This window comes from Tamandua tetradactyla, chromosome 19 (assembly GCF_023851605.1).
Source record: "Tamandua tetradactyla isolate mTamTet1 chromosome 19, mTamTet1.pri, whole genome shotgun sequence".
In the NCBI taxonomy this organism is placed as follows: domain Eukaryota; kingdom Metazoa; phylum Chordata; class Mammalia; order Pilosa; family Myrmecophagidae; genus Tamandua; species Tamandua tetradactyla.
The window spans coordinates 73,874,153-73,888,313 of record NC_135345.1 but is presented as its reverse complement, the minus strand read 5'-3'; the positions used below and the strand labels follow the sequence as shown (position 1 = coordinate 73,888,313).

At 50.4% G+C, this 14,161-nt stretch overlaps 1 protein-coding gene across 10 annotated transcripts in view; it reads right to left on the bottom strand.

Moving 5' to 3' along the window:
- Positions 1-8: 8 nt before the first annotated feature.
- Positions 9-14,161, bottom strand: part of LOC143663323 (mitogen-activated protein kinase kinase kinase 9-like) — an 80,472-nt gene continuing 66,319 nt past the window's right edge. For 5 of the 10 annotated variants that reach the window (XR_013165899.1, XR_013165900.1, XM_077137068.1 and 2 more), the window contains 3 exons: positions 13,724-13,782; positions 12,827-13,067; positions 9-11,499 (listed from right to left, as the gene is read on the bottom strand). Coding sequence is in view for 6 of the 10 variants with exons in the window: in XM_077137070.1 (XP_076993185.1) it covers positions 13,754-13,782 (29 nt within the window). In the remaining 4 variants the exon portion in view is untranslated. Of the gene's footprint in view, positions 11,500-12,826; positions 13,071-13,723; positions 13,783-14,161 lie in introns of all 10 variants that reach the window. The other 5 variants (XM_077137069.1, XM_077137071.1, XM_077137066.1 and 2 more) reach the window with 3 other exon arrangements.

Sequence of the window (14,161 nt, the reverse complement as noted above, 5' to 3'; positions counted from 1 at the left end):
GGGTGGTGCTGGTCTGTGATCTCCAGGACCATACTGGGTGCCTGGCATTGAACAGAGCACCCGGGGCACGGGACATGGGGTGCCATGAAGACCCGAACCTCAGCGCTCTGCCAGGCATGGCCCCCAGGACGCGGCCCCTGGAGCATACCATAGGATCCCCATTAGCCTGTGAGGACGGGCAAGGCCAGTGACCCCAAAGCAAGGTGGCAGGAAAGATCTGCTAGACAAACAATGAATAAATGTCAGAATTTAGGAACAGCAAGTTTTGATGGTGAAAGCAGACCTGGAATAGCGAAGCCCTCTGCACGCCTCCTTGGAAAGAGAGACGCCCCTGGCTCACATCTGCCGAGCAGGCACCAGCAACCTGGGGGCACTGACCCACTCTACGTGTCAAGATTTTTCTAAACACACTCTAGTTCTGAACAATTTTTAATCACAAAAAACAAAGAGGCTGACATACAAAATATACTAAAATATACTAAACAGAAGGAACCCACAAGTGTTCATTAACTGCTCTTAATCTAACTAAGGGAAGGTAGGTGGCCTGGGAGGACTGACCCCACAGCGGCTACAGCACATACCTGTCCGAGGGGCAGAGGCAGTTGGAGGGTCAGAACTCTGGCTCAAATTCCATCGGAGTCCCTGGAGGGTCCACCCCAGGCTATGAGTCCACAGGAACAGGTGGGGCCCAGGAATCCATAGGCCCAGCAAGGTCCCAAGTGCTGCAGGTCTGGGCAGCCACCACCCTTGAGTAGTTGCCTCTGAGGACCTGCCCCCAAGGACCCATCCTTGGAGGGCCCACCCCCAAGGACCTGGCCACCAGGACCCATCCTCTGAGGACCCACTCCCTGGGGGCCCACCCTCAAGGAACTGCCTGAGGACACACCTCCTGAGCACCCACTCCCTGGGGACCCACCCTCAAGGAACTGCCACCGAGGACCCACCCTGAGGACCTACTCCCTGGAGACCCACCCTCAAGGAACTGCCCCCAAGGACCCACCCCCTGAGGACCCACCCTCAAGGAACTGCCACCGAGGACCCACCCTCTGAGGACCCACCCTGGTGAGTCTGCGACCAGGAAGTCTCCTTGGCCCCTTTGTGACACTCCCCCTGCCACCCCACACCCTCCCCAGAAACCACCGATCTGCTTTCTGTTGCTAGGGAGCAGTCTGCCTTTTCGCGACTATGACATGGAGTCCAAAGGACACATTGTTTTTCCCTGGCTGCTTCCATGCAGCGCATCATGCTGACATTCATCCACACGCAGATACTATGGGTGCTCTTTCCTGTGTACTGCTGAGTATGTCCCACAGCACAGATGTACCACAGCATTTATTCATTCGCTGCTGAGTATGATCTGAGTAGTTTGCCATGTTTAGCGATTACGAATGAAGCCAAACCATGAACAATGAACAGTTTCGTGCATGTGGGCCTCCATGTCTCTTAGGGAAATACCTGGGAGTGGAATGGCTGGGTCATGGGAGAGGCATATTTTAACGTTCCAAGAGGCTGCTGGATGCTTCTCTGGGTGGGGTTCCACTGTCCATTTCCAACTGAAGCCTGTGAGAGTATCAGTTCCCTTATATTTTTGCCCACACTTGGCATGATCAGTCTTTTTTATTTTACAAATGTTGGAAACTCAGTGGTGTTTAGGGGGAAATTGCAGCCTTGACCGCACTTCCCACATGACAAGTGAGGCCGAGCATCTCGCACACACGGTTTGCCACTCTGAATCCTGGGTGAGGCATCTGTGGTAGGTAGATTCAGGTGTCAACTTGGCCAAGTGAGGACCCCTAGTTATACTGCTGTGGACATGAGTCAATGGCACGTGAACGTCATCTGTTCCTGATTACACCTGCAGTCATCCAAGAGGCATGCCTGCTTCAATCAATGTCTGATTTAATTGGCTGGTGCTTAAATGAGAGAGCTCAACATAGCACAGCCCCAGCAGCTCAGCATACCTCATCTCAGCACTTGCAGCTCAGCCCAGGCCTTCAGAGATGCAGAAAAGAAATACCTGAGGAAAGTCGTTGGAACCTAGAGGCTTGGAGAGAAGGCCAGCAGATTGCCCTGTGTCTTCCCACGTAAGAAAGAACCTCCATTGAAAGTTAGCTGCCGTTCCTCTGGAGAACTAACAAAATAAATCCCCTTTTATTAAAAGCCAATCCATCCCTGGTGTGTTGCATTTGGCAGCTGGCAAATTAGAACAGGGCCCATTCAGACTTTGAACTATCTTTAACTGGGTGTTTGTCTTACTGGGTTCTGGCAGTTCGTTACTTATACAGTGTTTAGGTAAAAGTCTTTTCTTCAACATGTTTGCAAATTTTTCTTCCCAGGTTGTGAATTGCTTACTTATTTTACCCTCCCCATGGCTACCCATGTAAGTAAGAAAGAATCTCAGTTGAAAGTTAGCTGCCTTTCCTCTGAAGAACTATACCCTGCACTCCTTCCCTCTGTCCCAGCACGTGCACCCTGAATTCCTTCCCTCTGTCCTCAGTACCTGCACTCTCCCAGTCCAGGTTGCATGGAGCTTCATGGTGCACTGGGGGTTCAGCCCCAAACTCAGGGCGCCTTAGTAATGAAAAGCATCTCAAGACAAACAAGACTGACTGGCATTCCATCATGCTGCTACAGGGTCCTGAACAATCACAAGCACCCACAACTCAGGTCTGCAAGGCTGCCCAGGAGGCTCTGGCACAGGAGCAGATTTACAGGGCCCACAGTTCCTTCCCAGCTGTCTGCAGAGAGTGGGAGAGTCTTCTGGGCTCAGCCTGCCCTCAAAAGACGTCAGGCCCTCCAGGGAAGGAGGCTTCTTGGCGGTGCCAATAGAAGCAAGAAGGGACATGCCCACCTGCTGGTCAGCAGGGCCGGGGCACTGGCTGTCCCAGGCCAAGCCACCAGCAACACCCCTGGAAGAAGCCGCAGTAGGGATGGCGCGGCCTGGACAATGGAAGGAGCTGCCACACTGCAGGTTCTAGCCTGCCTCGGCTCAGAACAAACCCCCTGGGCTCCGTGCCTCAGTTCAGCACAAACCCTACTTCCAGCTATGGGATCTGAGGGTCTCTCTGCAGCTGCTGAGCCCTGCCCGGAGCAAGGCCTGGAAGAGAGGCCCAATGGACAGCCTGGCTTCAGGGTCATGACTGACCAAAGTCGACACTGGCAATGGCCCCATGGCCCCTTTCTTTCATTCTCTCAACATTCCTAGGTCAGACAATCAGGAGAGAACACTTATGATGCTTCCTGGGGTGATGCCATGCTGTTGCAGCCAGAGAAGTTGACAAGAAATCATACGAAAATAAGCTTGCCATTTCTACCTCATTCAGCCACTTGGAAGCCAGGGACCAGGGAAGTCACTGCCATGGCATCCTTCTATCGATGTCCTGGCTTCGGGAAGGAGGGATGAGTCTTTTATGCCCCTCTGTGGGCCACATGGTTTCGTGTCTTGCAGGGGGCCAGGTGATCCCCTTGGAAGGTCACAAACCCCACAACGCACTCGCTCAGTGCCAGAGGCCAGGGAAGGACTCAACCGAATCATATCCATGGAGGCGCACCCATTCCAAGGGTAACAGCAGGAAAGGTCCTCCAGGGGAGGTGCATGCTGAGACCAGAGGTGTGGTGACCCTCAGAAAGCCTGACCCCTGCTGGAGCTGCACTGATGCCAGACCCCAGTACTCCAGGCCAGGTAGGTGCCCATCTGTGTGGCAGGTGTGGACCAGGTTTCAAGATGGGTGTCTCTGGGGAGCACTCCTCCCTGACCGTGGGGATCCCCAGGCTCAGCTCGCCCCATGGAGAATCCTCGAACAACCCACGAGGTTGGTTAGGGCTTGGTGTGCGCACAGCGGGTTCTCAGGAGCCCTCCAGGGCACAGTAATTTCCTCTTTGACTCTCTTCTGGAAACAAAGATAATGTTCTATTTCCAATGGTCAGAGGACAGAATTGGAAACTCTTAAAAACTCACTGGTGATTCAATATGGAATCCATACAGAAATGTTCTTGGGGTGCTGATTCACCAAAGTTTGCAGGAGACCCAACATGTTTAAGGTTGTAACACAGAAACCAAATGGTACAGCCCCTGGTCCTGGGCCCACCCACTCAGAGGTCACAGCCTTCCTGATGGGTTGTGGTCTCTGGCTCTCTGCCAGGACCCTGTGGGACAGAGTCATCCTCTCGGGCAGCCACAGGAAGGGCCTTGGGAGGCTGGTTGCCGGGCAGAGAACAATCCCCAACCAGGACACACAACCTGCCCTCCTTCTGAAAGTCCTCCTCGGCTCCACGAACATTCTAGGATGCCTCCCTCCCAAGACAGGCCAATACCAAGCTCGGCACCTGGGGAGCTCACCAGCCCATGACTTGAGACAGCTACACCCCTAGGGCTCCCATCTGGCTCCTCGACCTGACTCACCTTTTAGCTCTACGCACGTTGACCTGTGGACCCCTGCCTCCCAGCTGGAGGTAACAGGCACTCACATTTAATCCACAGATGGACTTCACGGGCCCTCCCACCCCCAGCACTGCTCGGCCCCTGGGGACTCAGCCATCAACCCAAACCCATTCACTGAGCACAGTGCCCCAGAAGGATGGAGGGGTTACAAGGGGTTACAAGGGCTGCTCCAGATTGTTCACCCAGCAGCCTCCCTGACCACAGGACACCATGGTTGAGGCCACGCGGAGGTGGGGAGGGGGGTGTCCATGCACTTTCACTGAGGAAGTGTCCCAGGGACAGCACAAGCATCGGCCCTGGGGTAGGAACATGTAGGTTATTCCAAGAACTGCACGGCACCAGCAGTGTGGCTGGGACCCAGGACCAAGGTGGGACCAGAGATGCTCTGGGGGAGGGGGCTCAGGCTGGGAAAACACTGACAGTATTATGCTGTGGGCATTTTCTCAGGGAAATGAGAGCCACAAGAGACTCTCAGCTGGGGAGCAGAGGGCACGTCGGAGCTAACTGCTGCCAGGTGGGGAACAAGAGGGCCAGCATGGGGGTCAAAGGCTGCGTGCAGTGCCATCTCGGTGACCCAACCACCAAGACCACATGGGTGCCGGGGCCTCTACTACAACTGCCCTTAAGCCTTAGCTGATTCCTGAATCTCTACTTCGGACACAGACCCCACTGCCCACCACTCCTCACATTCACCATCGTCCTCCCCATGGGCCGGCAGTGAAGCCCACTGGATGCAGTGGCTGAAAGCAAGTGAAGTGACACAGATCTCTCTCCAGTGCTCCTTGTAACAGACGAGAACTGGATGGACTGACTCCTTGGACTACACAGGCCTGGGCTCAGCAAACACAGGCTGCCTGGAGGGGAAGGTAGGCAGCAGCAGCAGCTAACATTTAGATGCTGTCCACACACAAGTACTGTCCACATGCAGTGCTGTCCACACCAGGTGCTGTCCTGAGAAGCCAGCACAGTCCACATCCCGCACTGTCCTGAGAAACCAGCACTGTCCTGAGCACCCAGCACTGTCCACACCCCGTGCTGTCCTAAGGACCCAATGTTGCCCAGCCACACTCTCCTGAGCACTCAACACTGTTCTAACACTTGGCCCTGTCCACACCTGGTGCTGTCCACACCTGGCACTGCAAACACCTGGTGCTGTCCCGGGCAGGCCCACCACATGCACGGCCTCACCTAAGCCCACCCAAGCTGTGGCCGACAAAGCACAGTCACAGCACTGAGCTCAGGGTCTCACCCTGAGGCCTGGCTGCCCTCCATGATCTGATGAGATGCCACGCAAGGGAAGGTCCCAGTGAGTACCCAGAGGCTGGACCAGGCCGAGACCCATTCCAGAGGGGATAACGGCCCCAGGAGGACCCGCTCAGCTCTGCAGAAACAGCCACGCAGGGCGCCCTGCCACACCCCACCTCCCCACCCCTTGGGCCCCTTCCCTCCTCAACACCCCCTCGCCAGAAGATCTTCCTTTCTCCCAAACTGGGCCTCCCAGCCTCATCTTCCTGAGGCTAAGCTGGCCATCCAGCATGGAGTCCTATAGAGGAAACCTCGCTCCATGCCAGCCCGTGAGTGCTGCCTCATTCCCCACCACAGGGTGGCTGCAGGTGCTCTCAGGGGCCAGGGCTGATGGGCCTGCTCCCCTCCCCATCAGGAACCCCTGGCCCCTGCCCAGGGCCGGGACATCCTAGGCCTCCATCTGACCACATGGTCTCAACTAGGCCTTGGTGTACTGTCTGGACAGCTGCAGAAGCCCCCTGAACCCCCAAGTGCCGGGCTTCCCAGGGACATGCAGGCAGCGGGGGCCTGGCAAGTTCGCAGGACAGGGAGCTGAGTGGGGGCCCTGGGCAGGTACCTGTGAGGCAACAAGACTTGCCCGGTCACTAAAGGTGAGATGACTGGGCTTCGGGGCCAGAGTACAGCTTTGGTGAAACCTCCTGGCAAAGTGGGGGCCAACAGCATGTAGGGCCTGGACTTGGGGGGCTCAGGTGAGGAATAGCACCCCCAAGTGAGGGCCCCCACTCCACCTGCTGCCTCGGAATGGTCAACTTCATTCTGGGAACAGGCCAGAACTCTGACCCCATTCATATTTGTGACACTACTTACATACAAGACAAATGCATTTCAATTTCCTCTCTCAATTAATGGCCTATTTTTTAAATCAGACTCAGCTAAAAAACATTGCTCCATCACTATTAGTCTTATAAAAATTCAATTTCCCTCCTCTGACAGCCAGAGACCAGGGGGCTGGGGCGGGGAGGATGACCACCAGGTCCACTGCAGCCCAGCCCTCCTGGACGCCTTGGAGTGCAGGATCCACTTCACCATGTCCAGCACGAGGCAGACAGCGCCGGGCTGGCGGGAGAGGGCTGCACGGCAGAGCAGGGAGCTGGCAGGCTGGCCTGGTGCCATCACTCCAGCAGGGAACAGGTGGAGGGGCGTGCTGTTGGATGAGCTCCAGACAAAGAGGTAGAGAACCACTGGGCACTGCCCCATCCATGCACCCTGACCCCTGTGTGCCGGCTGCACTCTGCTCAAGGATAAGGTGCTATGGGGATGCCTCAGCACCGGCAGGGGTGAGGCCGGATGAGGCGGAGAGGCCAAGTGAGGCTGGGATTGGGGGCTAGGAAGGGTGAAGATGGCTCCTTGCTATCGCCAGCACAGATGTCCCAATTTAACAACACTGGAAACCCTGGCCCATGCCCTGCTGCCCCTGCACCCAAGGTGGCACCTCTGTCCCTGTGCACCTTCCAATGGCACGCTTTTCCCCACACTGGCCTAGGCACTCGCACCCATCACTGCATCCAGCCCCAGGTGGGGCCATGCTCCTGCTAGTGTTAAGCCCTCTGCTGGGATCGAGGATGAGCCGATGACACAGACTAGGCCTCATGGGGAAGACAGATCCCATATGGGTGCTGCACACACTGCAACGGTGGGGAGGCAGGGAGAAGTGAGGAAACGGTCCACTGTGAGAGAAGCTTGGGCTTCCCTACAGGCGGGGTGATGAGACGATCAGGCTCCCACCCAGCAACCAGCTTCCAAAATCCTGCTTGAGCAGTTTCTGCTCAGAAGTGCCTCCATCTATCCTGAGCAGAGAGTCTGGCCTGTCTGTAGCTGGGCCCCACCAGACTCTACCCATTGCAAGTGGCCACACACAGTCTTGCAGAAGGTGCCACACTCCTCTGAAGTCCCAGAGCCACCTGCGTGCAGCACTCTGTCCCTCTGGGCTTTCCACCTTCCACCCCCACATGGGGGGCTCTGCCTACACAGCAGGCTCCACCCCATATGACAGACTCTACCCACACAGCAGGCTCCACCCCATATGACAGGCTCCTTCTACACAGCAGGCTCCACCCCATATGACAGACTCCTTCTACACAGCAGGCTCCTCCCACTGCAGGCTCCACCCCACCATTTAAGGGCTGCAGAGATGTGGCTGGGTCTTCATCTAAAGCGCCACTGCATTCTGTGAGGGACAGAGACCTTTCAGACCAAAGCGATGGACTTCACCAGGGAAAGCGCACACTTCCAGCAACCCACGGCCTCACCCTGGGGTCCCAGGCTGACGAGGGCTTACTGTGAACTGCTCCTGGGACTCGTAGTCTCATGCAGGTAGACGCAAGCCATGCTGAACTCTGTCATCACGTCACTGGACAGGAGCTCTCTGGAAGAGAAAGGGTGACTCCCTAATGCAAACCCACCCAGGCACCTCACTGTCCTGTGGGCACAAGGGTGCTGGCACCGACACTTTCACACCCTGACAACCATAAGGCAGAGGAAGGGATGAGTGAAGGATGCTGACAGCTGGGACAGGAGCCGGCAAGCCTGTGTATGTTTGGGTGCTGGGCACAGAGTCCCCCAGTCACCCCACAGCCCCCCAGATGGAGGACCCTGCCAGGGGTGCAGCCGGGGCATTTCCTCGGGCACAGGGACCCTGGTCACCTCACAGCCCCGAGATGGGGGAACATGCCAGGGCCTCACGGTGCATGTCTAGGCTCCATGTGGACACCAGAGCTCCAGCAGCAGGAGTCACATTCACACTTTCACACTCACAGTCCTGGGGCCATGAGGGAGGGCAGTGAACAAGGTCTTCTCGCCTCCATGGTTTCTGCTGAGAAATCTATGCATAGTCTTATTGGGCTTCCCTTGTATGTGATGGACTGCTTTTCTCTTGCTGCTTTCAAGATTCTCTCTTTCTCTTTGACCTCTCAGATTCTGATTAGTAAATGTCTTGGAGTACGTCTAGTTGGATCTATTCTCTTTCGGCTACGCTGCACATCTTGGATCTATAATTTTAAGTCTTTCATAAGAGTTGGGAAATTTTCAGTGATAATTTCCTCCATTAGTTTTTCTCCTTCTTTTCCCTTCTCTTCTCCTTCTGGGACACCCACAACACGTATATTCATGTGCTTCATATTGTCATTCAATTCCTGAGTCTCTGGGAATTAAATTTGCCTTTTTTCCCTATATATTTTTTTTTCTTGTTGGATTTCAGATGTTCCGCCTTCCAGTTCACTAATCCTATGTTCTGCCTCTCGAAATCTACCATTGTAGGTTTCATTGTTTTTTTCATCTCTTCTACTGTGCCTTTCATTCCAATAAGTTCTGTGATATGTTTTTTCAGACTTTTGATTTCTTCTTTTTGTTCATTCCTTGCCTTCTTTATATCCTCCATCAATTCATTGATTTGGTTTTTGTTGAGGTTTTCATTGTCTGTTCGTATGTTCTGAATTAATCATTTCAACTCCTGTATCTCATTTGAATTGTTGGTTTGTTCCTCTGACTGGGCCATATCTTCAATATTCCTAGTGTGATTTGTTATTTTTTGCTGGTGTCTAAGCATTTAATTACCTTACTCAGTTTATTCTGGAGATTGTTTTCACTTTTTTAACTACGGTCTTCCTGCTGGATGAATTTGCTGTCTACCTCTTCTTTAACCTTCAGTTCACCTTTTCCTGGACCTCAAGCTTAGGTTTTGTTTAAAAGAGGAGAAATTTTCAGTTCTTGTTTTCTTGTTTCTTGCCTGACTGTATGGTGCCATTCCCCCCCTCCAATTAGGACAGTCTACTTAGGTATTATAGACCCCAGCTGGATTTTCCCAGACCAAACTGGCCTCCTGTTAGGAGGAAAGAGTCACCTGCATTGGTTTTCCCTGAGGGCGAGACCCAGCAGGTTGAAAGACTTTCTTGTGAAGTCTCTGGACACTGTTTTTCCTGTCCTGCCCACTATGTGGTGCTTGTCTGCCTGCAGGCCACACCAGCATCAGATCACGTGGTACCATTAACTTTGGTAGACTCTCCCTGCTGGGGGCATGGTGGTGACAGAGGAGAGGTTGTAGGCTGGTTTTAATGGGTTCAAATTACCAAGCCCTGGTGTCTGAATTCCTTGAGGGAGGGATTTCACCTGAGTTTGGGCCTCACCTCTCTCTTGGGGAAGGCACTGGCTCCAGACAAGCTCTCAAAGAAGCTTGTTTCTGCCTATGCCCGGCACAGTTGCAGCCTCAGAAGTCCTGCCACTGTATCCAAAGGCAGCCAAGCCTCCATAGAAACAGCCACAAAAACCTGTTTCTTTTTGTTTTTTTTCTTTCTCAGTCAGCCCTGTCCCATTAGCACCAGGGCAAAAATGAGCCAGCTCTGCTCTGACCAGGTTCACCTGAGCTGGGGGCCTATTTTTAGTAGTCAGAATTTGTGAATTAATTCCACACTTGAAGCTAAGTTGTGCTCAGCCCCTGCTGCTGGTAAAGTCCCCTTCCTTTCCCCTCTGGGAAGCAGCCTGTTGGGGACGGATGCCAACTACCTTGGCTTGGGGAACTCGTCATTCTGGGGGCCTCACAGCCAGTCCAGCTGGTCCAGACTGGGGTACGCTGTGTGTCCAGTCACTGATGTGGTCCCAGGAGCTATTCTGTACTATTCTGGTTATTTAGTAGCTGCTCTGGAGGACGAACTAGATCCCACACCTCGCTAAGCTGCCATCTTGACTCCTCCTCAATATGTACTATTTTTTAAAAAAGGTTATGATGCTAAGATTCACAAAATACAGATTCAGTTAACATTACTGAATTCAAGATACCTTTGTCATTACATATTTTATTCTGTTGACAGACACTAAAATATAAACATTATCTTCCTAAAGTTCTCAAAAACCTCTGGCATTAAAGAGGTCTTTACTTGACATTTTATGTCAATAAGAATTGAGAATCAGGAAAGTTACATCATATACTTTGACATGTTTCAAAAGTTTACAAGGGCAAATTTACATATGGGGGAAGAAAATGCCAAAAGTTAATATTTTCTACTGCAAAATAAAATTATATTTAATACCAAAGCAGGAAATACCTTTAAATGAAGCAGTGCCACTGAACCTATTGGAATTTATAGCCACCTTGCAAATCTTATCTGGAATCGTGCTAATGATCCCTCTCTTGAACAAACCTTTAAAGAGGAAGGAAGAGCCAGGTATAAGTAGCATACTCAGCCAGAATACTTATATCTGGTTAATACCTGGGCTGCTCACCACTTTCAGTGGGACACCTATAGGGACTGGCAACTACAATCCGAGGCCCAAACCTGCCCACCACCTTTTCTATGAATGAAGTTTTACTGGACAAGCTCACTCATTTACATAGTGTCCATGGTCTATGGCTGCTTTTCCATTACAACAATAGAACTGATTAGTTGTGAAAGAGACCCTACGGCCAGGAAAGCCTAAAATATTATTCACCATCTGGCCCATCAGAGAAAAAGTTTGCCGATCTCTGCCCTAGGAAACTCCAGAGAACAAAGAGACTGGAAAATTCTGTTGTAAAGATCAGGTGATTGCTCAGAAACCACCGAAACACCCAAAACAGAAAAAGGTATTTTAAAATAGTGCATCCATTTTTCAGTGAGAAAGAATTTCACATTATCTGGCTCCTACCCTTCATCTCTCGAGGCAAGTTCCTTCTGTCCATGTCCGTTCCTTGTTCACTGGGGCCCTCTTCTCCTCCTCCTCACCTTCCTCCTTAGGAACGACTGAGCTGTGCCCCCAGGTTTTGCTGCTTTCACCTGGTGTCACTGTGAATTACAAGGGATGAGTGGGATCTGGAAAAAGACACACAGAGCCCTTCCCAGATTAACCTCTACTCTGCCAGATCAACGCCCACATTTGGAGCTGCAGGGGAAAAGTTGGCCATCATAAAAAAAACCTCTGTACCCAAGTAGAGCCAGGAAAGTAATGAAGGTCTCAGCCACCAATCATTTATCTTTCTCAAAGCACACAGAAAAATTTCCTAAATTCCCCTAAGTCCAATGCAAAGCTGAAGCTCAGACCAACCAGACATCAGAGTTCCAAACAGATCCGATTTAAGCAACTAATTCTGTTGGGTGGGATGGGGAGGCAAGGGGGGCGGTGATGAGAAGAGAGGTGGGAGAAAAGAAGAGAAGGGGTTAAGGAAGATGAAAAGTGCAAAAGTGCAAAAGAAGAAAGATCTGGAAACAAAGAAAATGAGGAGCTCAAGCTTAAAGAGAAGAAAATCAAGAGTAGGCAGTGATGGGAAAAGAACAGGCCTAGAGAAGTACAAAATATAAGAGAAAAGGAGCATTCTTCTGACATGGGTACCTTAGAGCAACAATCAAACCCTCGGGGACCAGGTTTCTATCTAAACTGGGTGAAGAGAGCCAGTTACCATCAAACACGAAGTTGAGGGGACTGAGGCAAAATTTAGAGCATATGAAAGTGCCCATCAGTTCCAGCGAACTGTGGATACATGTAAAAGACCCTAGTGATTTGATTTGATCTTTCAATAAAAGTCATAAATCCTGTTTTTTAGTTTTAGTTTTTTTTTTTTTTTTAGCACGGGAAGGCACCAGGAACTGAACCCGGGTCTCTGGCATGGCAGGCAAGAACTCTACCTGTTGAGCCATCGTGGCCTGTCCCTGTTTTTTTTTAATTTAATTTTCTTCCCCTTTGTTTTGGTGAAATCTATCTATCTTTAAATTAGGAAAGTTATTTTTTAATTTATTTTATTTATTTATTTTTTCACACTGCAATAAAAGCAAAATTGGTCCAGATCCAGTTGACCATAAAAAGCATTTAGCAAGTTTCTTCAGGACTCAGACTTTGCAAAAGCCCTTCCCTGGGAAGGATGGACAAAAGAAAAACAATTATGCCCCAAATATGGCAGAGGGTATGCCTGGGCCCCAGGCCAGGGAACCAACCTGTATCGACACAAGACACTAGACTGCAAATCACTTTGTAAATCAGTTGAGCTACCACTGATACCCCCAAAACCCTTTGCTGATATTTGACTAAGAATAAAAGGCAGAGGAGACCATAGTAAAGTTAATGGAGAGAGACAAAGGGAAAGGCTATGTGTATGCATATGTATGTACATGTACATACGTGCTGTCGAGGACAGGTGGCAGAAGTTATGGATGGAGTAAGCCTGGACCCGTTGGTGGCTGGACAGAGCAGACACCTGGTGTGTTCTGACCCCAAGTAATTTAGGAAATAGTCTCACACTGGATGGCACGAAGGCGAGGAATGATGGTGGGGCTTGCAGGAGGACTAGAGCAGCTGCTGATCAGACTTTTTCTTTTGTCCATGGATAGAGATGCCTGCACAGTGAATGTCTGCTGGAAATCTGCTTGAGGAAAGACAGACAGATAGCACGTGCATTTGAATTTTTCCATAATGAAATTCATGTAAGAAAACTGACAGGCCTGAAAACTTCATTGTTCACCTAGAAAATTTTCTCTTTCAGAATCCTCTCTTTTTCCCAAAGGGACATGGAAGGTGGAGATACAGAAAGGAGGAAAATCCATTTTCTTAGTGACCTTTCATTAGACAGTCTTCAGAAAGCTGTCTATATAATACAGACTTACAGGTTATATATGATTATATATCTAGAACAGCTTTTTAGACAATGAGACCTTGTATATTATTCTAGGAAATTTAACATAAAATTCTCTATTTCATATGATCTATTAGTACTTGCCCCCTTTTCTCAGGGAACAAAGGAGGGGGACTGATGCTTTTTACTAAGAGGGGGCAGAGGTGGGTATTAAGAACTAGTCTTTGTTGAGAACAATCTAAGGAAATGAGGGAGATGGTTCAAACTCTAATATCTTCCAAAGGCAGTTTGGGTACAGCAGAAAGAATGTAGAACTTAAGGACAGTAAACCAGGGTTTGTGCTTAGCTCTGAATTTCTGAGTTTCACTTTCCTCATCTGTCAAAGAGGAATAACAACAGCTGTTTGTCTACACCTGGGTCTCCCCACTAAGTTGTATTCCCAGTACCTGGCAATATGCTCAACACACGGTAGATGCTCAAGACGTGCTCGAAGACTCAAGGTTGTCTGAAAAGAAAAAGATATGCAACAAGGAGATCAGTAAACACATTCCATGAACACATTCACTGAATTTCAGTGAATTAATTCCCTTGTCTATACTTAAGCTACCATTGAAAGCCAACCACTGCTGTTCCTATCACGCTATTTTTCCTTAGTTCCTTATACTTCTAATAAGCTTGCTTCCTTGGGCCTTATGTATCAGAACACAAGTGAACATTTTTATCTATACAAACATACACTTGAACACTCACCTCCTTCAATGGGTGCATTATACACCACAAAGATTCTAATTCATAGCTTCATATTTCTTTGCATTTTTCCAAGTCTGTACAAGTCAAAACTGTATATTTTTTTAGGCAATGTGTTTGTAAAGCTTATGTGTAAA